Raw genomic sequence first — 26,390 nt, 5'->3', positions numbered from 1 at the left:
CTGGTCCTTATCGGACCCTATGATCCCAAATGCAGACAACCTTTGAGAATAGATTAAGGTTAGAGCTGAGAGTAATGCTCAAGATATTCCATAAGCTATTAGAAATTTTAAGATAGACTAAGCGGCAGATGGTTAACGCATGCCTCGAGTACTAGACAACACATTCACCAAACCAATATGATGGGGCAGATTTGCCTAGGCCCGTCATGGATCGTCTAAACAAAGGAAGCAGGTAGATATTGAAATGGTTGAGATGGTCCAGAAAAAGAAGACTCATTGTATGCCTACTACTGTTAAATATTGGTCAGAAGGGTTGTGCTACAATTGTTCCCTCTAGCTTGCGATTATAGACGATGTATCTAATGGAGATAGGTTTATTAAAGGTAAGACCTCATCTTCCAGATTGTAACATTACATCAAAACAAGATAAGATATTTGAAATAGATGTTTTGTACCTTCAAACACACATCCCTTACAAAGAAAGGGAAGTAGAGATAGGTTTTTGGCCATACACATTTGCGTTCTCCCTAGTAAATATCAGTATCAGAAATGGCAAACCTGTCCCTTGTATGGCTACCCTATAGGAAACCCCAGTATCCAATATATGGGCTACTACCCTGTTCTTGAATACTTCTATGTCCCATTCGTCAAAAGGACCTAAGGATATACTGTAGAGCCACAAAATGGGCTGAAACATGTCGAACTGAATGGGCTTAAGACACATAATGATGTCTTACACATCCCATTTTTTCGTTTGAATCTTCCCCTCACCACCCGCCTTATAAAAGTGTAAATGCCCATAGGGTAGATAACCAGGATTTTTACACCTTATTTGGATTCCTTGCTCCTTCCTTTTTTCCTGTAGGCACCCTGGACAAAAGCGAGGGTCCGCCCGCCATTCGAGGATTGTTTGCGAGCACAGGTTGACCATTGATGAAGCATGATACCCATCAGGAGGTGTGTGAGGTCATCCTGGTATATTTTTTTAAATATACCTTAGGTCCTTCTGACGAATGGGACATAGAAGTATCCAAGAACAGAATAGTAGCAAATATATAGGATACAAGGGTTTCGAACCTAGAACACATATAAGGGACATGTTTGCCGTTTGTGACATTGATGTTTTGTAACTTCCCCTCCTCCTGTGCCACAATGGGAGGACACAATGAGTTATTAAGTGGACTTACGTGCACCTCACCCCATTCTTTCATTCTGCAGTGAGAAAGCTAATAGACCAATGATCAATAAACATCTCGGAAAGAGGTTTATGAGTGACAGCAAAGTATGGCAGTGGAAACTTAAGTGGGTGTGACCAACAAAGTTACTAGTTAATTGAGTGCGACTAAGCATATAATTTATGATTAATTTAATGTGCATGAATGTGTTTCTAACAAAGAGGACTAAAACCCCTTCCTAGCGTGTTCAAGCATCCTGTGATATTGAAGCCCTGAACAATAAAACTACAAGCCTACCTGGATAGTAGCTACTTGTGGTGCAGTCTAGGAGGATGGCCCTGCATAGTATGATGAGGAAATGCATTTTATTCCAGTGCACACACTTAAGACTCAAGTGTTTATTTACTTTTTATTATGTGAGACAGATTGTCCAGGCATAGAGAATCCGAGTGTATTGAATGGTGTCCTGTTCAGTGGTTACCCTATCACTGAGAAGTCCTAAGAGGAGTTAGGCTTCCTTAGCTCCAATGCCTAGTATGTACCTCCAAGGACAGTTGTTCTCAAACAGGTCTTATAACTGTAGCTCGGTGCTGGAAATGGGATCTAGGTGTCCATGTTCTACAAAACCAGTGAAAAAAGAGGTATCCAAGTGCTGTGTGTAGCAGGTTTACACACCAGAAAAGTAAAGGAGGGAAGCAGGATTAACATGAGTGGGAGCTGTAGGGAAATGTTCAGACTGACAGAGCTGCAGAACATTGATCCTTTGGAGAGTGGATTAGTTCTGGGTTACTGTTTCTATGCTGCAATGTGCATCTTATTTTGTGTATATTTAAATGACAGAGACAATGGGAACTTCGCGGTTATTCGCACCCTGAATTGGAACAGATTTTGATAAGTGGTGACTTTTACTAATTTTGGTAGAACTATGTGAAGCAAAAAAAGTTTCCGTTCTGTGGCTCGTGGTTTCCCATCACACCTCACAAAATAACAAGATACAGAAGATTAGGTTTTTCCTATAGCGCACACTATTGTTTTTTAGGTTTCTTAGTGCTCATATCTAAAATTGTGCCTGCCTACTCCCTCACACCAGCGATGTCAAACCGCAGGGGAAACAATGTGTGATTCTGCTGCTGCCACGCAGTGAGGTGACGGAAGGGCCGGAATGGCTATTAACACTATTGTGCGCATTTTCCCGAGCAGGGCAGCTAGCGGTACTTTGGAAGTAGGTTCTTAAGGTATAGTCAGCGGTGTAGCAGGGGGGGGGGGTCCAGCACCCCTCGCTAGCCCCTCCATCCCATTGTATGCAGCCCTAGGGGTGGCATCCGCAGGGACCGCCACCACGGCTAATGGTCTAGCTACGCCAGTGGGTAGAGTCGTCCCTCCATACCCAACTCCCTAGGGTCAGGGGCGGCCTTAGGCATGTGCAAGCTGTGCACCTGCACAGGGCCACCAACCCCCAGGGGCCACCACGCCAATATATATCCTTAATATAATAATCCTCTGAGGATGGATACATATTAGCGTTGGGGCCCCTGGCAGGGATTTGGCAGCCTCCGGCTCTGTAACACCTTCCTGAGCTCCGGGGGGCTCTGCCCTGCCTGGGCCCCCTCTTCCGGGGCCCCTACCTACTCTCCCTGCCCAGGGCCGCCATGAGCCTAGAGCCGCCCCTGCTAGGGTGTATGGCATTGGACACAGCAGAAGGTAAGCCCAGGGCTTAAAGTGGGCCAGGTCCCTCTGGGTCTATGACCCGGTAGTATATTGGAACAGACATTGAAACTGGTCTCGATTGGGCCTATAATCATATCCTTAACTTTACTGGGAAAAACACAGACAATTTCATTACAATTAATGTAATAAACATTCAAGTAATCCAAGTCAGTGATTACATTTCAGTTTCTATTCCACGTTTAATGGATCTTGCACTCCATTAGAGTGTTAGCTATTGTCAGGATGTTGTGTTTTTCTATGTTTTGTTCATTCAGCCTCTTATTTTTGTATAGCGCATGCTTTGAAATTAGTTGATTCCAGGTGAGGTTAAAGGCAGTGCGAGCTTCTCGCAGTGCCTGTCAGTGGGTCAAAAAAGTGTTCTGAATACATGGTCATCCAATTCTTGGCTTTTTTCCAAAGCACACAGACAGCCATTGACAAAGCCAATAGTCCTGACTGGTTTTAGGTGTATGTCAGTTGCTGTGTTATTATATATGGATGTAATAACAACGCTCAGATAGGCACCTCGTACACCACAATGCAAGACAATAGCAGTGGAAGGTTCAAGTCAGCCAATCAAAACACTGAAACAGCAAAGCTTCTTTAGAAAGACAAACACAACAATAGGGAGTGTCGTAATTTGGCAGTGATCAGGTTAGCGTTCAGCTTTGCTACACAAATTCCCTTATCTTGACAATGATGTTCGGGGGCCATTTTGTACACGCTGGCGTCCATTTTAGATGAACTCGCTGCCTCGTGGTCAGCAGGCCCTCTTGTCCTTTCTCTGTACCACTGACCACCTAACTTGCCCAGCAACAGGCTATTTTTAGTACTGGTCAAGCTTGCACATGCGTAGTCAAACCCTCTGTACTAGTGGACAGTCATCCCTTAGGAATGTTCTCTCAAACTGACCAGTGGTGTTATAACTCCTCCCATGAGTTGGCTGTGTTCCAAAAATGACCTTATATGTACCTAAACTGAGCAAATGTGTTCCGCCTACTCTTTTTATTACTGTAAAACTGTATAAAAGATGTCTCGCACCGATGTTCGGTGTGATACTTCTTGCATTGCCGAAGGGTGCTGTGGGAATGTACCACCACCCCATGGGGTCTTAATAAACTTGTCTTTTGCATTTTCCAGTTTCCGTGCCAACGTCTGTTTTATGGTGAGCGGGTTTCGCTGAATATGTAGGCCTGGAGAACCCAATACCACAAATTGGCGACCACGAAGGGACTCATCGGCGACTCAGATGCCCGAAGGAGAGGTCGTGACGAAGGATTGGAAACTCGCCATGGACGCGTACGCTGCCACTGAGTGACCCGAGTCTTGGCACCCACAGTGTTTTTTCCTTTCCTTCTGATCTGACCTTCCAGGTGGTGCCGGTCCTCGACTGAGATCCTGATTGTTCGAGTTGTCGTACAGTGCCGGTTTGGCTGATTCGATTAAAGAACTTGGCATTTGGAACCTGGATATTTGAGAATTTGGTAAGCTTGTGATTGGTAAGATAGTCTACGGACGCTAACTGTGGCTTTTTGAATAACATTTGGTTCTATGATTTGAGTTATATGTGCAGTGCACTTCACATAGGCGGTCAATGTGGAGATATTTCTCTAATTTTGTATTTGTTTGAACGGCACACCTTGTGTGAAGTATATTAAGTGCCGTTTTTGTGATATCACGTTTCCGTGATATTTTGACATGCCTGTTTTAAGCACACACCGAGGAATGTGCTGTTTTGGGAAAGGTACCAATTATCGATTAAATGAATCTCAGCAGGCTCCCCCAGAGGTGAAACCTGATCGCGAAATGTACGTTACATTTGGCATTCCCCCTATTCTATACAGTACATTGTGGCACAGATACACTAAGTCTGATCCTGAATTGCAATGGCTACTACATGGGTCGTTTGATTTACGAAAGGTTCAGTATGTGGCGCAATGTTTGTTTCAGTAGAGCTTAATACATTTACATGAATTTATTATAGAAAAGTCAAATGTAGTCACACACAATGTCAATTAATCACAATGCATGAGCCATATCAGTTGGTCAATAAAAGTGCCCCAAGAAAGGAAAAGGGAGTGGGATAGCGTGATGCTGTGAGGAAAAAGGACAGTGAGGGAATAAAGATCGTGACAACTTATATATTGCAATGTTAATTAAGAATGCAATACAGTTTCATGGCTTCAGATCCCTGAGCCAAAAAAATGGGGGATTATAACATATCCCAAAAGTTCATACTATTTCTGTTGACACAGAAGTCCTGTTGAAGACCCCGATGTAAGGCTAGACAAACGCCTACAAGTGTAGCGTGGGGTCGAAACGTCGACGGCTACCTCTATGTCCTGTTCAGTTGACACTCCCCCATTATTTTGAATTCTTCTGTGTCAACAGAAATAGTATGAACTTTTGGGATATGTTATAATCCCCCATTTTTTTGGCTCAGGGATCTGAAGCCATGAAACTGTATTGCATTCTTAATTAACATTGCAATATATAAGTTGTCACGATCTTTATTCCCTCACTGTCCTTTTTCCTCACAGCATCACGCTATCCCACTCCCTTTTCCTTTCTTGGGGCACTTTTATTGACCAACTGATATGGCTCATGCATTGAGATTAATTGACATTGTGTGTGACTACATTTGACTTTTCTATAATAAATTCATGTAAATGTATTAAGCTCTACTGGGACCCTTCTTTCCTACACCGTATAGCACCCAGGTCCCATGTGGATCTCTTGGGTAGAACCCCCCTCTTAGATCAAGCAATGTTTGTTTCAGCGCAGGTCTAGATAAGATATGTTTGATTGTGTACGTATGTGGGAGAAAGCGGTGCGTGAACGAGTGAAGCGTGAATTAGCCTTGGCGGACAAAGAGCAGCAGAAGGCTGCTCGGGATAAGGCTTTACAGCTGGAGGAGAAAGAGTTGCAGGAAAAGAAAGAGAGGGAGGCACGGGAACGTAATTTGCAAACGAATGGTCAATTTCCTATTCGACGTCCTCTTTATCCTGTCCTTACTAATGAAACTGATGATTTTTCATTATTAGATCGTTGCCCACCTCCGTATGTTTCACCTACGGCCCCAGCTGAGGATTCGGACGGAGATGATCGATGGGGTAGTCGTAATAGGTTAAGTGCTGGTGAAGCTGCGGAATTGCGCAGTTTTGCGCGCAAACTTAATCTTAATGCAATAACTATTGCAGAAATTGATGACCAAATGCATAAGTGGTCCAAGCGAGAACAGTTGTATTTCTTGAGCCAGTTTGGAGATGAAGTTGTAGACCGATTTAGGAAGTATTCAGATGATTTGGAGCCTAAGGCTGTATCAGTTGGTCGTGAGAATATGCGTAAAGGTCTTTTTGTTATTGCAGATGCGGATGGGTTTTTTCAACGGTTGGTCCAGCTACGGGATGAGGCATCAAGATTACGGGAGGCGAGAAAAGCATCAGATGCGCCTGCGCCGGGATCGACGGAGAAATCCAAAGAGTGTTCTATCTTTGGAACAGATAAGAGTCCTACAGTTCATGTTATGCCTATGCGTGAAGCTGCACCTTTATATGTCCCTCCTAAAGGGCAAGGTACAAGCGATGATAAAATGTCTGTGGATGCAAAGGGTTATTTTATATATAATTGGGTTTACACGCCATGGAATAGAGCAGATGTTATGGGACTTAAAAATGCTTTACCTGACCCCCGTAAGAATCCGGCAGCTTTCTATGAAGGAGTGGAAGGGGCTATTTCTTCGTGTGTTATGGCGTTAGTTGATATTGACCTTTTCTTTGGGTTAATATTGTCTCCTAATATGTGGAGGGCGATTCGTAAGTTCGATGATCGAGCGATCCTGGGGGCGGATTGCAAAACGTTAGTTCAAGCTGATTTAGATAGGGAGCCTGCATGTAAGCCATGTCAATTAATCTTAGATCTCCCGACGGCTATTTTGAATAAATAAAAAATGCTTGTTCCCCCTAACAAGATTGATTGGACCATGCTCGCCTCTTGTAAAAAGAAGGCGGGTGAGTCGGTTTCTGACTTCTTCTCACGTTTTGAGGAAGCATTTCATGATTACAGTGGGCAATTATTAACGGAAGACACGGGTAGGCATTTGTTCGTTGACAAGTACGTAGCAAATCTCCTACAGGAGATTGCAAAAGGTTTAAAGACTAGTGAAAGTTCCTGGACCACGGCGACCCCTGCTTCTTTATTGACTATGGCTCAGTATTTGGAAATTTGGAAATTTGGAGGGGTATTTATAGAGCGTGGCGTTCGCTCCGGAAGGAGCATCATGGCGCTGTCAGTCCTTGAACCAGGTCGCAGAGGGATAGAAGAGGGGGACTAGATGGCCGCTTTTGTCCAGTCATCAGGAAGATTGAAAATCCAGGTTTTAAGGAGTTTCCTGAAAGGCTTCTCAAGAGTCTGAAGTCTGAGATGTCTAGGCATGCTGTTCCAGGCTTTAATGGCTAAGGTGGTGAGGGTTTTACCGCCTTTAGACTTCAGATTGAACTTGGTGGGAGTCATGAAGTTTTCATGAGAAGATCGGAGAGTGCGACTCGGATTATAATGAGGGAAGCGTCTGGATAAATAGGAGGGACCGGATTTGTTAAAGCCACGAAAGGCTATGATGAGAATTTGAAGAGTATTCTCTTGTGTAAGGGGAGCCAATGAAGGGTTTTAAGGGCTGCAGAGATTGATGATTTGCGTGGAAGTATTATGAACGACAGGAATTGGAGGCTAAAGAAAGTACTGATAAGAAAGCGAAGGAATTAAAGACGAAAGTGATGTTGGCTCAGGTTTATGCTACACAGCCGAGAGGGAATGATAGAGGAAGGCGTGGATCGTATGGTACGTCTTCTGGTCGTACTGACATTTCTGAGGATCAGTGCGCATACTGTAAACAGTTTGGACATTGGGCCTCAGACTGTCCGGTGCTTCGAGAACAACGTAATCAGCGTGGTCGAGGAGGTGGAAGGACACGGAATAGTTATTCAGGAGCGAGGGGTGGAGCGAGTGATCGTGGCAGGTTTGAAGCGAGGGGTAGTGGTCAGGCTGATAATAATACTTTTGATCAACGGAACCAGTATCAGATATCGAAGGGTGAAATTGCAGAGTCTCAGGACTATGTACATGCATAGGATTACGTAGGATGGGGTGTGGAATCGGTTGAAGTACCAGTAGATCAAAGAGGTCCATATGTATTAGCGGGCGTTTTGGGTTCTACTGATCAGTTCCTGGTTGATACAGGAGCTACTCGTAGTGCTCTGTCTAAAAACTTGGTTCCAAGGGCTCCCCTGTCTGGCGAAATGATTACATCGATAGGGTTCGATGGAACACCCTCTCTTAGCCCATTGTCACAACCCCTTACATTTTACATTGACAGATTCTTTGGTCTGTGCCCGTTTTTATTGTCACCAAACACCCCAGACAATATTATGGGAATAGATATGCTTAAATATTTTCGAGCAACCATACGCTGCGCTCCTGAAGGAGTGCGGGTTATTTTGAATGACAATTACCCAGATGTAGAGAGATTGTGCACTATGCAAGCAATTGAAGCGTTGGCCTCTCTCCCACAAACGTTATGGGCTACTTCAGACACGGATGTGGGACAGATGATTATTCCCCTTATTTGAATCACTGTAAAGGAGGGAGCGTCTCTGCCTCGTGTACCACAGTATAAAATCTCCAGGGAAGGTGAAGTTGCTTTAACACTCATTGTACACGATCTGATTATTGCTGGCGTAGTGGAGGAAGTCCCCTATAATGTCTGTAATAGCCCTATTTTTCCGATTATAAAGAAAGATACTGATGACAAAATCTATCGATTTATTATTGATCTGAGAGAAATTAACAAGATAGTAGTGCCCCAATATCCGGTGGTATCTGATATTACCACCTTACTTACTTTGATTCCGCCCACAGCCACCATGTTCACCGTGATTGACCTGAAAAATGCCTTCTTTTCCATTCCCATCCATCCTGATAGCCGATATCTATTTGGCTTCACATTAAATAATAAATCGTGTAGATTTTGTCGAGTTCCTCAAGGCTATACAGAAAGTCCTAGCATTTATAGCCAGGCTTTAAAAAGTCAGCTTGATTCTTTTGATTTACAGCCTGGAGTGGCTCTCATTCAATATGTCGATGACATTCTACTTGCCGCAGACACGCAGGAGCAATGTGAGGAGAGTAGTCTTGCTTTGCTTTCCTTTCTTGCCCACAATAATCACAAGGTTTCGAGGAAAAAGCTTCAATATTGTAGACCAAAGGTGACCTACCTCGGTCATCTTTTGTCTAAGGAGGGACGCGCATTGACATCTGATCGAATCCAAGCGATTTTAGATACACCAGTTCCCCGCACTCAGAGAGATGTTCGTGCTTTCATAGGTTTAACGTCTTTTTGTAGGCAGTGGATAATGGGGTTTTCACACATTATAAAACCTTTGTTAGCATTATTGTCCAAGACTACACCAATGCCCCTTGAATGGACAGATGAATGTCAGAATGCTTTTGACCATTGAGACAAGCCCTTTGTTCTGCACCAGTGCTAGGTACACCAGATTATACGAAGATTTTTACATTATATGTACATGAGAGGGATGGGTGTGCATTGTCAGTCTTAGTGCAGACACACGGGGATAAGTAGAGACCTTGCGCGTATTTTTCAGCAGTACTTGACCCCGTAGCACGTGGATTACCTGGGTGTTTTCGAGCAGTCGCAGCAACAGCAGTGGCTATACGACAGAGTGAGGGAATAGTTTTGTCACACAAACTGTTGGTGTTAGTTCCCCATGCAGTAGACGCTCTGCTAAACCATACGAAAACCCAGTACTTAACGAGTGCACGTTTAACAGGATATGAGCTAACACTGTTGGCGCCACATATCACACTGAAGAGATGTGCTACTCTGAACCCTGCTACTTTATTGCCGTATCCAGTTGCTGAGGGCCAGGAGGAAGAACACCATGATTGTGTTTTCCTGACGGAAGAACAAACAAAGGGTCGTGTTGACTTACAGGATATGCCACTTCCAGATGTGGATGGGGAACTGTGGGTTGATGGATCGTGTTTGAGGCTGCCAGATGGTACAACTTCTGCAGCATATGCGATCACGACACTGAAGACAGTGGTAGAAGCAGCACGAATACCACAGAAATCGGCCCAAACAGCGGAATTGATAGCCCTAACAAGAGCATGTGAATTAAGCGCTGGTTTATGTGTGAACATCTACACTGATAGCCGGTACGCCTTTGGAGTAGTGCATGATTTTGGCCTACTCTGGAGAGAACAAGGGTTTTTGACTTCACACGGAGTACACATCATGCACGGAGAACTAGTGCGTGATTTCCTGAATGCGTTCCTATGTCCACAGAAAGTGGCGATAATTGAGTGCAGTGCACATAAGAAAGTGACAGACAAAGTAGGACAAGGAAACGCCTTTGCAGATTGTATAGCGAGGGAAACTGCTATGTTACGAAATGCCTCGCCGATGTATGTAGTGAAATCGCAGGCTGAACGATGGCATGATGCTAGAGAGGAGATACTAGACATTCAGAAATCAGCATCTGAAGCAGAACTCGCAACCTGGGCAACGGAGGGAGTGTTGGATGATGAGGGTTGTTGGAGAAGCAAAGATATGGAGAGATGGAAATTGCCTGCAGCTTACTTGCAGGCAATGGTTCAAATGACACATAGATTGGCGCATGTTGGAGATCTCGCAATTACTAAATTGCTTACGCGAGTCTGGGAGCATCCTGAGATTGCCAATACGGCCAAAAGAGTAGTGCAGACCTGTCTGATATGCTTGCAGCACAATCCTGCTAAAGGGACGTATACTCCGAAAGGAGGGTTTGTCCCACCTACTGCACCACTCGAAGTGCTACAAATGGATTACATCCAGCTTGAGCGTTGCAATAACCTTAAATATGTCTTAGTGGTGGTGTGTGCTTTCAGTAAATGGATTGAGACCCCACGAAGGATAATACAGCGCTGACAACAGCTAAGGTGCTGCTCAAAGAGTACTTCCCGCGCTATGGTGTTTGCAAATTTTTGTGGAGCGATAATGGTCCCCATTTTGTTGGGAAAATTGTGGAATACGTCATGAAGGGATTGGGAATTCAGCAAAAATTCCATGCTGTATTTCATCAGCAGTCAGCAGGTCTGGTGGAAAGGTACAACGCTACTTTGAAATTGAAGCTAGCAAAGATCGTGGCATCCACGTCTTTGAAATGGCCGGATGCTCTGCCTCTGGCATTGCTATCTATTAGATCAGTGCCCCATTCCCGAACTGGCCTCACACCTTATGAAGTGGTGTTTGGAAGGCCTATGAATATATGGGGAGTTCCTAAGCCTCGATTGTTACATGATGTGCCTTGTACAATGATGAACGATTATTTGGCACGATTAACAAATGATTTGCTTTCTATTCATCAACAGGTTCGAGAAGCGCTCCCCGACAATTCTATTGGAGAGGCTCACAATCTTCGTCCTGGTGACCATGTGATGGTCCGGTCCTTTGAGAGAACAAGCAGCTTGGAGCCGAGGTGGCGTGGCCCCGAGCAAGTGCTATTGGCGACTCGAACGGCTGTGCGAGTTACTAACAGGAAACGATGGGTGCATTCGACTCATTGTCGTCGTGTCTCTCCGGATCTGGTGAGCCCAACTGTGCTGTCTGATTATCGAGACATCTTGGACGAGGAGAAGAGCCCAGCTGTTACGTCTACTGAATCGGAGGGAGCCTTCCCGGACCATACTGTCTCTGGTAGAGAGAGATATAATCTACGGCCAAGAGAAGCAGTTGTTTTGTGCGAGACTGGTTGAGTTACCGCTCCAGGTTTGTGAAACGGAAGCCGGGAATATCAAGGGGGGGATCAGTTCTGCCAAGTGTAGCGACACCCGTCTTGAATCTGGGAGAAGAAACCAACGCTAACCTCGGAGCTCAGCACTCATATTTTTATTTTTTTAGTTGTTTTCTTTTGAGACATTTGTACTTTGAACTATGGCATATTCTACGATTCGGAATAAGAGAATTTTTGGTGTAGTACTTTTTGTTATGACCATCGTAGTGATAGCGGTAATAGCCTGGGTGGTAGAACTGCTGGTGCCAGCAAGAGAACATTTATTGTCTACTACCCCAATTCCATCTGAACATTTTCATTTCACTTTGCCCTATCATGAAGAACGACATAGAGAGACTTATCTGAATAATAGTTTCATCCAGATTTTGCATCACACCCATAATATGACGAACACTTCGAACTGTTGGGTCTGTGGAATGTTGCCTGGGCATCAAAAGAAAGGAGGCACTCCGCTTATTCCTCTCCCATTTTCTCACAATGGTTCTTGTAATGCTTGGTACACTCTTCTGTTCACTTTGAGATGGCCAACAAAGGGTGGACTACTTTTCCGACTTAATAAAGTCTCTTTTAATGATCGAGATGGTTATCCACAAGCTGAAGGAACAAAATTTGAATGGGAAGAATATCGACCAGATAATGTATCTTCGCCTCGAATTTATACTAATCAAAGAAATGTAAATATGTCTAGCCTGCATATGATCACAGTTATTGATACAAAAGCAGATCTATGTGTCCGTAATAAAGGTACAATCCTAGTAGGAAGAAGTGAATGTAATACTACTCTCACCTTTGACACTCCAAATGGTATCACCTTTGTGGCTTCATAAAATACTTACTTTATCTGTGGAAATAAAGATTATCACCGTCTCCCTATAGGATGGTTAGGAACATGTTATATATCCTTTGTATTACCCCCATGTGTTTATTGCCCCTCCTATGTACCATAATGATTTCGTACTCTATCATGATTTTATATTGAATAGAGTGAAGAGAACGTTAGCCCTCGATGATATTGACCAGACCGATACATCTCTGCAACAGTATGTCGATTTCAATTTAGGTCTCTTTTCGTTTGTTGGTGCTGCCCTAAATAGCAGAAAAATTAGGCGACTAACACATGTTTGAGAAGCTGTTGCTAATGAAACAGTTTTTGCTCTAGGGAATTTGACTGAGGAACTTCAAATTACAAGAATTGTAACCCTCCAGAACCGAATGGTTCTAGACGTAGTGTTAGCTGATCGTGGGGGTGCATGCCGTATTATCGGAAGTAGTTGCTGCGTGTACGTGCCAGATGATTCACCCTCTGTATATGATGCTATTTCTAAATTACACAAGATAGCTGCTGAGATACATCATGATAATGGCACTTGGACACTTTCGAGTTGGTTTTGGACACTGCTTAGTACTTGGGGCAGGAAATTGTTAACCGTCCTATGTATTATAATTGGGTTACTATTTTTTCTATGTTTGTGTATTCAGTGCGGCCCTATGTTGTGTTCCATGTGCCTTTCTGCTTGTATTCCATCCAGACGAGCTATTGTCAAGAATGAGTAAATGATCAATAGAGAAGTAGCAAACATTATGTCAATCAATATTGATGATGAATACCCTGATTATGTTCACTATGAGGTAGCTTCAGCTAAACGCTAAAAGGGTCGTCTGTCATAATTTGGCAGTGATCGGGTTAGCGTTCAGCTTTGCTACACGAATTCCCTTATCTTGACAATGATGTTCAGGGGCCATTTTGTACACACTGGTGTCCATTTTAGATGAACGCGCTGCCTCGTGGTCAGCAGGCCCTCTTGTCCTTTCTCTGTACCACTGACCACCTAACTTGCCCAGCAACAGGTTATTTTTAGTACTGGTCAAGCTTGCACATGCGTAGTCAAACCCTCTGTACTAGTGGACAGTCATCCCTTAGGAATGTTCTCTCAAACTGACCAGTGGTGTTATAACTCCTCCCATGAGTTGGCGGTATTCCAAAAATGACCTTATATGTACCTAAACTAAGCAAATGTGTTCCGCCTACTATTTTTATTACTGTAAAACTGTATAAAAGATGTCTCGCAGCGATGTTCGGTGTGATACTTCTTGCATTGCCGAAGGGTGCTGTAGGAATGTACCACCACCCCATGGGGTCTTAATAAACTTGTCTTTTGCATTTTCTAGTTTCCGTGCCAACGTCTGTTTTATGGTGTAGCGGGTTTTGCGGAATATGTAGGCCTGGAGAACCCAATACCACAGGAGGACACTTGTTAAATCCAGAGCAGGGAACTAAGAGAAACAAGAAAGCCATTGAGTCTGAGCAAATTGAACACCAAAGGCCCATTCTAAATCTATACAAATACCACAGGTCTTAAGCCAGCTAACACATCTTTCTGAAAAACTACTGACTTAGTGAGGGGTGTCTTTAGGAAATAGTCATTAAAGTTGGCTTTATTTATGGTTTAAGGACTCATTTTTTTAACGTTCTTGACAGCACAAAAGGGCATGCTAACCTTTCATCAGTAACTACTTTCTTGACATGAGCCATTGCAACCGTCTGCAGAGTGGTCAGTTTGTGACACGACTAAACAAAGGCTGAGAGCTGTTTGGAATCTTTAAAAACTGAGATATTGAACGATCCGGAACTTTAACATACCTACATTTTTTTAAAACGATATATTTTTTCCCACTTTATTTTATTTATTTATTTATGTTCTTATATAGCGCCGGACTCGACCCCCGAAGGGGTATCTCCGCGCTTGTGCTTCTACCAAATAGAGTCTAGTCAGGATGTCTACGCTGTGATATAGCTGATCTTTTCTTTCAGGATGTAGAGAATAGATGGGTTTTTAGAAGTTTCCTAAAGGACAGATGGCTGGTGGTTTGTTTCAGGGCGAGAGGGAGTGAGTTCCAAAGAATGGGGCCTTTATAAGAGTTCCTGCATAGTTCCCTCTCAGGCAAGGGGAGGATTGAGTTGCACTATAGAAGCATCCGGGAAAGAATCATGACAACGTGTTTAACTTCCTGGCTTTTATCAATGAGGTGATGTTTATCCATGTCTGAATAGAACATAAAACTCCTCCGCCCGCAGAATCAAATTCATTCCCTCGTCACAATGGTTATTTTCATTCGCAAAGGAGAACTGCATCAAACCAAAGGCAGAGGCAAGAATGATAGATGGACAATACTTATAGTTCTGCATTGTCATTGTACCATTTTTGGGGTGAAGGCATTACTATTAGAGATTACAAAACTACTCTACTTTCAACTAGGTAAAAGCCAGACTCCATTTCCTCATTCATATTAATGCTTCAATTCTTGGCCGCTGACCAGCCCCACCCTAGTCTTCGCCGCTTCCATTCCACGCCCCTTTTGGAATCGCCCCAAAAGCTGCACTTAGTGTTTAGTCTCTCCATGTGCACCATATCCTCCAATGGTTCACAGACATCAGAGATATTCTTTGGGTCTTGACAATAATCTTCATACTAAACAGTACAACAAATGATGCCCAATAGGATGCGTAACCTACCACATGGCCTTCAGTGTGGGTGTCAACATTGGTCTACGTTGCCAGTTGTTTTTAGGTTTTTGCGTTGTTCTTGTGCAATCTCTTGTATTTAATATATCATAAAAGAGGGATCTTATCAGTTCCCAATTCCGAAATTACTGGGTTAATTCGCTCTTTCGTCTGGAACTTGTTTGTTTTTAACTTCTACTAAAGCTGCTCACACTGTTGAAGCCCCATTCACGGTCAAGATAAGATTTTCTCCCACGAATGCATGTAGGAGACATACCAGATGCAAAAGATAGGAGGTGTGCTTTCAAAGGAGAGATTCCAAAAAACTCGAGTAAATCCACAACCACAGGCAGGTTTTGCAGCATGACACTAAAACACCAAGGAACTGGTGAGCGCATGCTGTGCAAAAACTGCATTACAAGCAATGGCAAAGTCAACAGGTCTCACCTTTTGACTGCGAATGCTCCACACATGTGCACGCATTATTGCATGAAGTGGCTGCTGTTTATTAATTTACCATTCTAAGATCATGGACACAAGCTTTAGGGCAGTAAATAAAAAAAATGTAAAAAGTGCATGAAGCCACTTTTTGGAAAAGGAGGGGCCTGCCAGCACATTGCAGCTTTTAGAACCTTCAAAAAGTAAGTATTTATTTATTCATTTATTTAAACAGAGAGAAAACAATGAAGGCAGGGGACAAGAGCAAACAAAGAGCAGGTGAGGGGAGGAGTTAATGAATGGGGGGAGCAACGGGGACTGGAGAAGAGGAGCAGCTGAGCAATGAGGGTGTTTGAGGAGAGGAGAGAAAAAAAAACACCAGAGAGAAAAAAAAAGTCCTGGCAGATAAAAGGTAGGAGAAGCAATGGCCAAGGAGGGGATGGGAAAGAAGGAGCCAAAGAGAGTAGAAAGTTTTTTTCTGAAGGCGAAATTAGCATATGAGGATGAGAGCCAGAAAACACATGTTCTCCCATGGACTGCTGAAAGAAAAAGATAAAACATAGTTCCTTGACTGTGAGCAGAGGAAGGATATAAGTCATTCAATGAAAAGGATGAAAAAGAAGATAGGACCCTTAGGGGAAACAAACATGAGAGAAAGGAAAACCACTGAATAAGAAGCAAGCAAATGAGATTGACAAGAAAGCCAACTAAGGCTAAGCAATGGGCTGACAGAAATCTCGTTGTAGTTTTGTACTGTTTACATGCTGTCTGTGCGTGATACCTACAAATAAAAGATAATGAATAGTAACAAAGTGAAAGGGATGAAGCTAGTTTGAACACTTTTGCCAAGGCTGCTTTCAATTCCTAGTCCAGGTGGTACAGCCAACCAGCTATAAAGCACCCCCCCTAAATCCGGCACTCCAGCACTCATGGACCCAGGAGTCCACAAGGATTCACTCAGTCTTTCATGGAAGATCAGTAGAAAGTATTTGGGTATTCCCCGAACCCTGTGGCAAGAAGATGGCCCTGTCCCCCATGGGAGACCATATCACCTACATCAAACCATCTAGTCAGCCAAAAGTAACCTCACCATTATGGAACTCCATTTGGCTCCCCTTGCCAGCCTACCCCATTTTCAAAACCAAAACAACAAGGTGATGGATGGAATGCTTGAATTTATCTCAACCAGTTGCTTGGGCAACATCCCATTTCATCATTTTTCGCTAACCATGTCATCTCAGTTTGGACCCGGCCATATACAAATCAGTCTTGGCCCTGCTCCAAATACGAACAGTCCAGCCCGACCTGCCAGGCCAGATCCTCCCTGAATCGGAACACAAGTAACGTAGGACCGGTTTTGCCCTAGTTAGGGCTCTTCAGACAGGTATATCTTGGTTCCATTGGCACAGTGAGCCAGAGACCAATGTGTTGGCATACCCGGTGCACTTCGAGTGTCAAATGCAAAAACAACAAGGTGATGGATAGGAATGCTTGAATCAATCTCAGCGACAGGCAATCATTTGGGCAGCATGCCAGTCGATCGTTTTTCACCTACCATGCCACCTCAGTTTGGACCCAGTCATATTAATATCAGTCTTGACCCCAATTTCAAAACCAGATGCATCCTCCTACAAGCCACCTTCAACAGCACCTCTCCCTAGGTGGCTGAGAAGCTCACCACCTCTAGTGGTCTTGGCCCACCTGCAATCAGGAGACATACTGATTGAAGACAAAATTGCAAAAATTCACTGAAAAAAAACAAGTGATAGGGCTTCTCAGTCTGTGCAACTAAGACACTTTAATGTACAAAGAATTATGGGGGCATATTTCTGTAAGAGTGCACTGATGCAAAATAATTAGGGCAAATCAATGTTTTGCTATTTGCTGCTCTTGTAACTGGGAATGAAGCAAAGAAATGTACCTTCAGTTTATATATTACACTTTTTTTGTGCCAAGGCAAGAATGCAGAACAGTCATTTTGGAACCAACAGTAAAGAAACAAGAATTTTATGACAAGACCGGAGGCTCCTATTATGCTTTCTAATCTTGCATTTATTGCAATAGCAGCCAGAAAAGTGAAAAAACTACAGTTCCCAGAGGGCCAGGAGACTACTGGGCCATGGGAACGTGAAAAAACAAGAGTACATTAACCAATCAGTATCAAGTAAACAGATAAGAGGCCATACTGACTGCGCAGCTTCCTCTTTTCTGGCTGCTCGCAGGCAGATAAGTGCCTTTATCTATTCTGCTCTCAGTATTTATTCATATTTATTGGTGTTTCATTGTTTCTATTATATATTTTTCAACAGCGTTTTCGCTTAATTTGCATTTCCTTTTCGTGCTGTGGCGCGTTCGCTCTTCGCGCTTCCTGCGCGTTAATTTCCTTCGTTACCCGCCTGTCAGCTGTCCCCCCCCCCACTTTCTTTCGTGCCGGTGGTTTCGCCCCGCTTGTCCTCGCGCTCACTGACCTCCGCACCTCAGCGCTTCTCGAAGCCTCTGTCAGCTCGGCTTCGTGTTACCGCTTTCACGCAGGCTGCATTTCCTCTCCTCAGACCAGCCCTGCTCACGCCCACAGTGCTCCCGGCTGCTTAACCCTTTCCTCCCACTGTTATTTCTTGTTTTGCTGGTTAGAATGGAACATGACAGTTCCTCGGAAGAGGTTCCCTCTAAGGTGGATGGTGCTTCCTTCAAACATGACCTCAGCAATTTTATCACTAATTCTGTGGAACATGCTGTTGAGTTAAACATGAAACGCATGTCAAAGACTATGGAAAATTCAAAGTTCAGCCTTATGTCCAAGGTTTTGGCCCAGTCTGCGGGGGATAGCAGAAAACGTAAGGTGGACCACTCTGCTTCTGTGCATGCTAATAAAAAATCGTCACTTTTGATGGGCGAGTCCTTCTCGCATATGACTGAGGACGTAGTGCCTCCCAGGCCTCCTATAAAGGAGGGGTTTGTTGGTACCGAGGACAAAAAGAAACAAAAGTCTAAGCACGCAGAGTCGCCAGTTAAAAAATTGGTAATTTTTACCGTCTTGGACACAGACCATGATATGGCTGACGCAGACGATTTATTTGATGTGTTTGATGTGGCTGACCCCCCTTCCCCCCCTTCCAAAATTCCAAAATCTGATTATTTTACTTTTGATCCAGTTTTTGATTCAGAGGGTCTCCCCATGTTCGACCCTTCTTCCATTCGTCATCCTAATTCCACGGAATGGTTTCCCTCCCATCATGTGGGCGAATACGTTTCGGCCCGTCTACACCTTCCGCTGGAAACTGCAGTGCGTTCTAGACTTAAATCTGAATGCCCTAAACCTTCTTTACCTGAAAAGATCACACAAGTCCCCTCTATTGATCAGCCTCTCCTTACCTTTTTCTCAAAATTTGGTAAAGATCCCCGCAAAGGGGTTGACAAGGCATGGTCCTCCTGTCAGGACAAGGTTTTGGATGTGGTGGGTCCTTTGGCCCGCATTCTGGACATGGCGGAATCCGCCCGCCTTGAGGGTGCTGACCTTTCTGCAGAGGACATTTCCATGTGGGCTCAACGGGCTTTCTGTCTATTAGGCAACGCCAATTCTGCCATTACCCACGAACAACGTAAGGGACTCTTAATTAAACTTGATCCAAAATTGGCCAACCTTGCTCCTATGGATCCTGGTCCCAAAGCCAATGGTCTTCTCTTTGGCGATAACTTGGTACGCGACCTTAGCAGGTTTGTCTTTACTTTTGCCTCCTTGGACAAGGCCCAACAATCTATTAAAAAAGTCTTTGCACCCCGTGTTTTTGGACGGGCCGGACGAGGCAGGGGTCGCTCTTCCGGCCGTCCCTACAATCAAGGCTCCAGAGGCTCCTTCAATAACACCCAAGACTACAAGCCCCAATTCTACCCTCAGCGGGGCCGTGGCTTCAGAGGTAGAGGACAGAAAACCTACCTTAATACCAACTACAATCAACAAGTTTAGCCCTTCTTCTTCCCCTCCTGTAGGGGGCCGTCTAAGGTTGTTCCTGTCAAAATGGCACTCCATAAGTTCAGATCCTTGGGTTCTCAACACTGTTCAGGGTTACCTCATAGAGTTCTCTTCTCCTCCTCTTCAAACCTCCTTCCCCCCCTCTAGTTTTCTCTTCCCATATGGCCACTCTAACCTCAGACGAGATTCTTACTCTTCTCCAAAAACAGGCCATTCAGATTTTTTCCTTCGACTCCTCCGGCTTTCTAAGCTCCATTTTTCTAGTGCAAAAGAAAAACAAGAAACTGCGTCCTGTAATCAACCTCAAGTGGTTCAACCAGTTTGTAATTTATCGCCACTTCAAAATGGAGACTATTCTCCATTTAAGAGACACCCTTCGCCCGAAGGATTGGATGGTTCGTTTGGACCTTCAGGACGCATATCTCACTATCCCTATTCATCAGTCCCATTGGAAGTTTCTTCAAAACTCAGTCTCTCCTTCTGGATTTGGGTTTTCACATCAACACGGAGAAGTCCTCCTTGATCCCGTCACAGAACATGGAATTTTTTGGGATCCTTGTGGACTCGGTGGCTGCTTCCCTCCTCCTTCCTCTTTCCAAAGTTTCCAGAATCAAAGCGGAGATTGCCACCGTTCTTCAGTCGTCCCTTCTGTCCCTCAGGTCTCTTGCCAGGATCGTCGGCCTTCTTTCCTCCTCCATCCAGGCCATTTTTCCAGGCCCTCTCCATTATCGCGCTCTTCAGCGCCTAAAAATCAGGCATCTTCGTCAGGGCCTTGCCTACGCAGATCTCATCGCCTTAGACCACGAGTCTCGCACCGAGCTTCAATGGTGAATAGACCATTTAGATGCGTGGAACGGACGCACTATCTTCGCTACTGCCCCAGATCTTGTATTAGAATCAGATGCAAGCCTGTCGGGTTGGGGCGCCCGATGTGGACCAATCTCGACTGGAGGTTCATGGTCCGCAGAGGAGTCCAAGTTGCACATCAACTGTTTAGAGATGCTTGCAGGTTCCTTTGCGATCCAAAGCCTTTCCAAAGACAGAATCAAATGTTCCATCCTTCTCCGCATGGACAATGTTTCTGCGGTTCGCTATATCAATCATCTCGGCGGGACCAGGTCCAAGCCTCCTAGCGGATTTAGCGAAAAGTCTATGGGAATTCTGCCTCTCTCATCGTTTCTCCCTAACAGCGGAGTATCTTCCCGGAAATCTCAATCTGATAGCGGACTGGCACTCCAGGTTTCTCCGCGATTCCAGCGATTGGAAGCTTTGTCCCTCCGTTTTCCTCTCTCTTTCACGCAAATGAGGTCCTTTTTCTATAGATCTCTTTGCTTCCCGCCTCAACTGTCAATTACCCCAGGTTTTCAGTTGGCGGCCGGATCCTCTAGCCCTCGCTACAGATGCATTCCTTCAGGATTGGTCTCTTCACCTCAATTATGCATTTCCTCCCTTTCTGATGATCAGCAGAGTTCTGTCTCAAGTTCGTCGCCAGGCCACTTCTCTGGTGTTGATTGCCCCCTTTTGGCAGGCTCAAATCTGGTTTCCCTCTTTGTTGGAGATGGCAACAGACTTTCCTGTTCTAATTCCTTCTTTCCACGACCTGCTTCTCAATCCCCAGGGCCTTTGCCACAGCCTCATTCTGGACAACTCCTTGACTCTGTTGGCCTAGAAAGTTTCCGGCCTTCCCCTAGTGACATCCTCATTTCGCAGGAAGCTGCTCTCTTCATTGACCAGGCCTGGGCCCCTGGGACTTCCAAAGCATACAAATCCGCCTGGTCTCTTTGGGCAAGCTGGTGTTTGGAAAGGGATATCGATCCCCTTTCAGCCCCTCTAAATTTTATAATCAACTTTCTGGCTTCTGAGGCCAGCTCTGGTAAGGCCTACCGTACCATCAACCTTTATCGCTCTGCGATTTCCCTCAACCATGTACAAATTGATGGCAAACCTGCTGGGGCTCATCCCCTGATCTGTCGCCTCCTCAAGGGCGTTCGCTGTGCTAAACCTCCGTTGGCTAAGTATAATTTTTTATGGGATGTTTCCGTTGTTCTCAAAGTGTTCATGAATTGGCCTGTTAATTCTAACTTATCTCTCAAAATGTTATCTGCCATGCTAACTATGTTGCTTTGTTTAATTTCTATCAAGAGTTTCTGATGTTAGAGCTTCAGATATTTCTTCTAGACAATTTTCCCCTACAGGTGTTTTGTTCCAGATTCGCAGGAGAACTAAAACTAATTTGGATTCAGTGTTTTATCATTATTTTCCTGACCAACCACAACTTTGTGTGGGACAATGTTTGAAAGTGTATGAACAAAAGACCGCTAATCTCAGAGCGTCCTCTTGCTCCCAACTGCTTATTTCCTTTCGCAAACCCGCACCTTCCCGTCTCTTTCCCTACCCTTGCCAGGTGGGTTCGTTGGGTTATGTCTCTTGCCGGTATTGACGTCTCTGTTTTCGGAGCGCATTCGGCTAGGGGAGCCATGGCCTCCAAGGCCTTTTGGTCCGGTTCCCGCTTGAAGGACATTCTGAGATCAGATGATTGGTCCAATGACAGTGTTTTCCGCATGTTCTATTGTAAACCTATTCATTCTGTTGCTTCTGATGTTATTAATATGCTTTAAACAAGCATAATAGGAGCCTCCGGTCTTGTCATAAAATGTAGATTTTCCTAGTTATTATGACGGAAAGTCTTAATTTTATTAAAGACACGGAGGAGAGTATTATCCCACCTCTACAATTCTAATTGTGTTCTCCCTCCCTACAGCGAATCCGGCCTTGCCGCCTGCTTCATCATAGGAAGTCTTCTCTCCACCGCCTTCGTACTTCACCCTTGTGGACTTCTTCGGCCCTCCCGGCTCCTTCTCCAGATGCTCAAGTTGGACTTTGGCCTTGGCTCCCTGTGATTCAAGATTTCTGTTCCTGGACTTTGGCTATTTCTATTGTTTTTTCTATTCTTCCTTTGTTCAATTACATTATCTGACCAGCTCGTCAGCGAAAAGAGGAAGCTGCGCAGTCAGTATGGCCTCTTATCTGTTTACTTGATACTGATTGGTTAATGTAATCTCGTTTTTTCACGTTCCCATGGCCCAGTTGTCTCCTGGCCCTCAGGGAACTGTAGTTTTTTCACTTTTCTGGCTGCTATTGCAATAAATGCAAGATTAGAAAGCATAATACTCGCCTCCATGTCTTTAATAAAATTAAGACTTTCCGTCATAATAACTAGGAAAATCTTCAATATTGTGTATAAAACGTCATGTGTTTGTGTGTGTGATATAGATTTTAACGGACTTCTTGATCCTTGTTCAGCTTTTAAAAAAAGAGAAGCAAACTGATTTTTCGATTATGTTCTTACTTAGATGGTAAAGAAATTGAAACAAACTCATTTTGCCTCAAACTCAGTATAAAGTTTCGGGTCTAAAAATTGAAGAAATGTTTTTCTCTATTTTCTTGTTACTATGTAAACACAGCAAACAGTGCGTAGTGCACTTACTCCGTGTTCTTCCCAGCAGGGGCGTAACAAAGGCCCCCTCCTTAGCCCACGCGGTGCGGGTGGGGACCCAGGCTTACCCGTCCTCGAGGGGGCCCCCCTCAGCACCTACTGATGTGCGGGCCCCCTTCCACACATCTTGCATTTTCCTCCAGTGTTTCTTAGAGATTGTAATGTCACCCTAGTAGGAAAATGTTCACCCTCATTGCAGACCTGCCTATTGTTTTGTATGTGCAGGCAGTGATTGAGAATATAAAGTGCCAGTCTCAAGAATGCTTTTTATCTGAGCAGCATTCGGGCCAGCAGCTGTCTCAAAGGCTGCGCTGCCTGAAGAAATCCCAGGCTATGAATCCTGTCAGAGGATGCTTCACTCTGCCAACGATCCAAACCCTTCCTTCCATGCGGCAGAAGAGCATCTGTGGAGGCATGTGTGCGCGCGTGAGCGCTCAGAGAGATGCGACTGTGAATGCAGTGTGAGAGGCCAGGCTGTGAAAGCTGTGTGAGAGGCCAGGCTGTGAATGCAGTGTGAGAGGCCAGGCTGTGAATGCAGTGTGAGAGGCCAGGCTGTGAATGCAGTGTGAGAGGCCAGGCTGTGAATGCAGTGTGAGGGGACTGGCCGTGAATGCAGTGTGAGGGGTCTGGCCGTGAATGCAGTGCGGGAGGCCTGGCTGTGAATGCAGTGTGAGAGGCCAGGCTGTGAATGCAGTGTGAGAGGCCAGGCTGTGAATGCAGTGTGAGGGGACTGGCCGTGAATGCAGTACGGGAGGCCTGGCTGTGAATGCAGTGCGGGAGGCCTGGCTGTGAATGCAGTGCGAGAGGCCTGGCTGTGAATGCAGTGCGAGAGGCCTGGCTGTGAATGCTGTGCGAGGGGCCTGGCTGTGAATGCCGTGCGAGGGGCCTGGCTGTGAATGCCGTGCGAGGGGCCTGGCTGTGAATGCCGTGCGAGGGGCCTGGCTTTGAATGCCGTGCGAGGGGCCTGGCTGTGAATGCAGTGTGAGAGGCCAGGCTGTGAATGCAGTGTGAGGGGACTGGCCGTGAATGCAGTGTGAGGGGTCTGGCCGTGAATGCAGTGCGGGAGGCCTGGCTGTGAATGCAGTGTGAGAGGCCAGGCTGTGAATGCAGTGTGAGAGGCCAGGCTGTGAATGCAGTGTGAGGGGACTGGCCGTGAATGCAGTACGGGAGGCCTGGCTGTGAATGCAGTGCGGGAGGCCTGGCTGTGAATGCAGTGCGAGAGGCCTGGCTTTGAATGCAGTGCGGGAGGCCTGGCTGTGAATGCAGTGCGAGAGGCCTGGCTGTGAATGCAGTGCGAGAGGCCTGGCTGTGAATGCAGTGCGAGGGGCCTGGCTGTGAATGCTGTGCGAGGGGCCTGGCTGTGAATGCCGTGCGAGGGGCCTGGCTGTGAATGCCGTGCGAGGGGCCTGGCTTTGAATGCCGTGCGAGGGGCCTGGCTGTGAATGCAGTGCGAGGGGCCTGGCTGTGAATGCAGTGCGAGGGGGCTGGCTGTGAATGCAGTGCGAGGGGCCTGGCTGTGAATGCAGTGCGAGGGGTCTGGTCGTGAATGCAGTGCGAGAGACCTGGCTGTGAATCCAGTGCGAGAGGCCTGGCTGTGAATCCAGTGCGAGAGGCCTGGCTGTGAATCCAGTGCGAGAGGCCTGGCTGTGAATCCAGTGCGAGAGGCCTGGCTGTGAATCCAGTGCGAGAGGCCTGGCTGTGAATCCAGTGCGAGAGGCCTGGCTGTGAATCCAGTGCGAGAGGCCTGGCTGTGAATCCAGTGCGAGAGGCCTGGCTGTGAATCCAGTGCGAGAGGCCTGGCTGTGAATCCAGTGCGAGAGGCCTGGCTGTGAATCCAGTGCTAGAGGCCTGGCTGTGAATCCAGTGCGAGAGGCCTGGCTGTGAATCCAGTGCGAGAGGCCTGGCTGTGAATCCAGTGTGAGAGGCCTGGCTGTGAATCCAGTGTGAGAGGCCTGGCTGTGAATGCCATGTGAGGGGCCTGGCTGTGAATGCCATGTGAGGGGCCTGGCTGTGAATGCAGTGCGAGGGGCCTGGCTGTGAATGCAGTGCGAGGGGCCTGGCTGTGAATGCAGTGCGAGGGGCCTGGCTGTGAATGCAGTGCGAGGGGTCTGGCTGTAAATGCAGTGCGAGACAGTGCAAGGGGTCTGGCTGTGAATGTAGTGAGAGGGGTCTGGCTGTGAATGCAGTGTGAGAGGCCCGGCTGTGAATGCAGTGTGAGGGGTCTGACTGTGAATGCAGTACTAGGGGCCTGGCTGTGAAAGCTGCGTGAGAGGCCAGGCTGTGAATGCAGTGTGAGGGGACTGGCCATGAATTCAGTGCGAGAGGCCTGGCTGTGAATGCAGTGCGATGGTGTCTGGCTGTGAATGCAGTGTGAGGGGTCTGGCTGTGAATGCAGTGCGAGAGGCCTGACTGTGAATGCAGTGCAAGGGGTCTGGCTGTGAATGCAATGCGAGAGGCCTGGCTGTGAATGCAGTGCAAGGGTCCTGGCTGTGAATGCAGGAATAGGGGCCTGGCTGTGAATGCAGTACTAGGGGCCTGGGTTTGAATGCAGTACTAGGGGTCTGGCTGTGAATGCAGTGCGAGGGGTCTGGCTGTGAATGCAGTGAAGGGGTCTGGCTGTGAATGCAGTGCGAGGGGTCTGGCTGTGAATGCAGTGCGAGGGGTCTGGCTGTGAATGCAGTGCGAGGGGTCTGGCTGTGAATGCAGTGCGAGAGGCCTGGCTGTGAATGCAGTACTAGGGGCCTGGCTGTGAATGCAGTACTAGGGGCCTGGCTGTGAATGCAGTACTAGGGGCCTGGCTGTGAATGCAGTACTAGGGGCCTGGCTGTGAATGCAGGGCGAGGGGCCTGGCTGTGAATGCAGTACTAGGGGCCTGGCTGTGAATGCAGTACTAGGGGCCTGGCTGTGAATGCAGGGCGAGGGGCCTTGCTGTGAATGCAGTGTGAGGGGTCTGGCTGTGAATCCAGTGTGAGGGGACTGGCCGTGAATGCAGTGTGAGGGGCCTGGCTGTGAATGCAGAGCGAGGGGCCTGGCTGTGAATGCAGAGCGAGGGGCCTGGCTGTAAATGGAGTGCGAGAAAATGCATGGGGTCTGGCTGTGAATGCAGTAGGAGAGGCCTGGCTGTGAATGCAGTGCGAGAGACCTGATTGGGAATGCAGTGCGAGAGGCCTGGCTGTGAATGCAGTGTGAGGGGCCTGGCTGTGAATGCAGTGTGAGGGGCCTGGCTGTGAATGCAGTGTGAGGGGCCTGGCCG

General features: G+C 46.2%; 2 protein-coding genes across 2 annotated transcripts in view; one reads left to right on the top strand and one right to left on the bottom strand.

Annotated features, from left to right (window-relative positions):
• The window catches only part of LOC147683491 (putative serine protease K12H4.7), a 599,324-nt gene that overhangs the window by 236,015 nt on the left and 336,919 nt on the right, over positions 1-26,390 (bottom strand). The window lies entirely within an intron of this gene.
• Positions 18,847-19,635, top strand: LOC147683492 (uncharacterized). The gene has a single exon (XM_086944680.1). It carries the CDS (start codon positions 18,847-18,849, stop codon positions 19,633-19,635), a length of 789 nt encoding a protein of 262 aa, XP_086800806.1.

This window comes from Lissotriton vulgaris, chromosome 11 (assembly GCF_964263255.1).
Source record: "Lissotriton vulgaris chromosome 11, aLisVul1.2, whole genome shotgun sequence".
Lineage (NCBI taxonomy): Eukaryota > Metazoa > Chordata > Amphibia > Caudata > Salamandridae > Lissotriton > Lissotriton vulgaris.
The sequence above is the reverse complement of the archived record's forward strand: the minus strand, read 5'-3'. Positions and strand labels throughout refer to the sequence as shown.

Bases quoted from the DNA above. Each gene is read 5' to 3' on its own strand.
- LOC147683492 (XM_086944680.1), top strand. From the start codon at position 18,847: ATGTTCGACCCTTCTTCCATTCGTCATCCTAATTCCACGGAATGGTTT.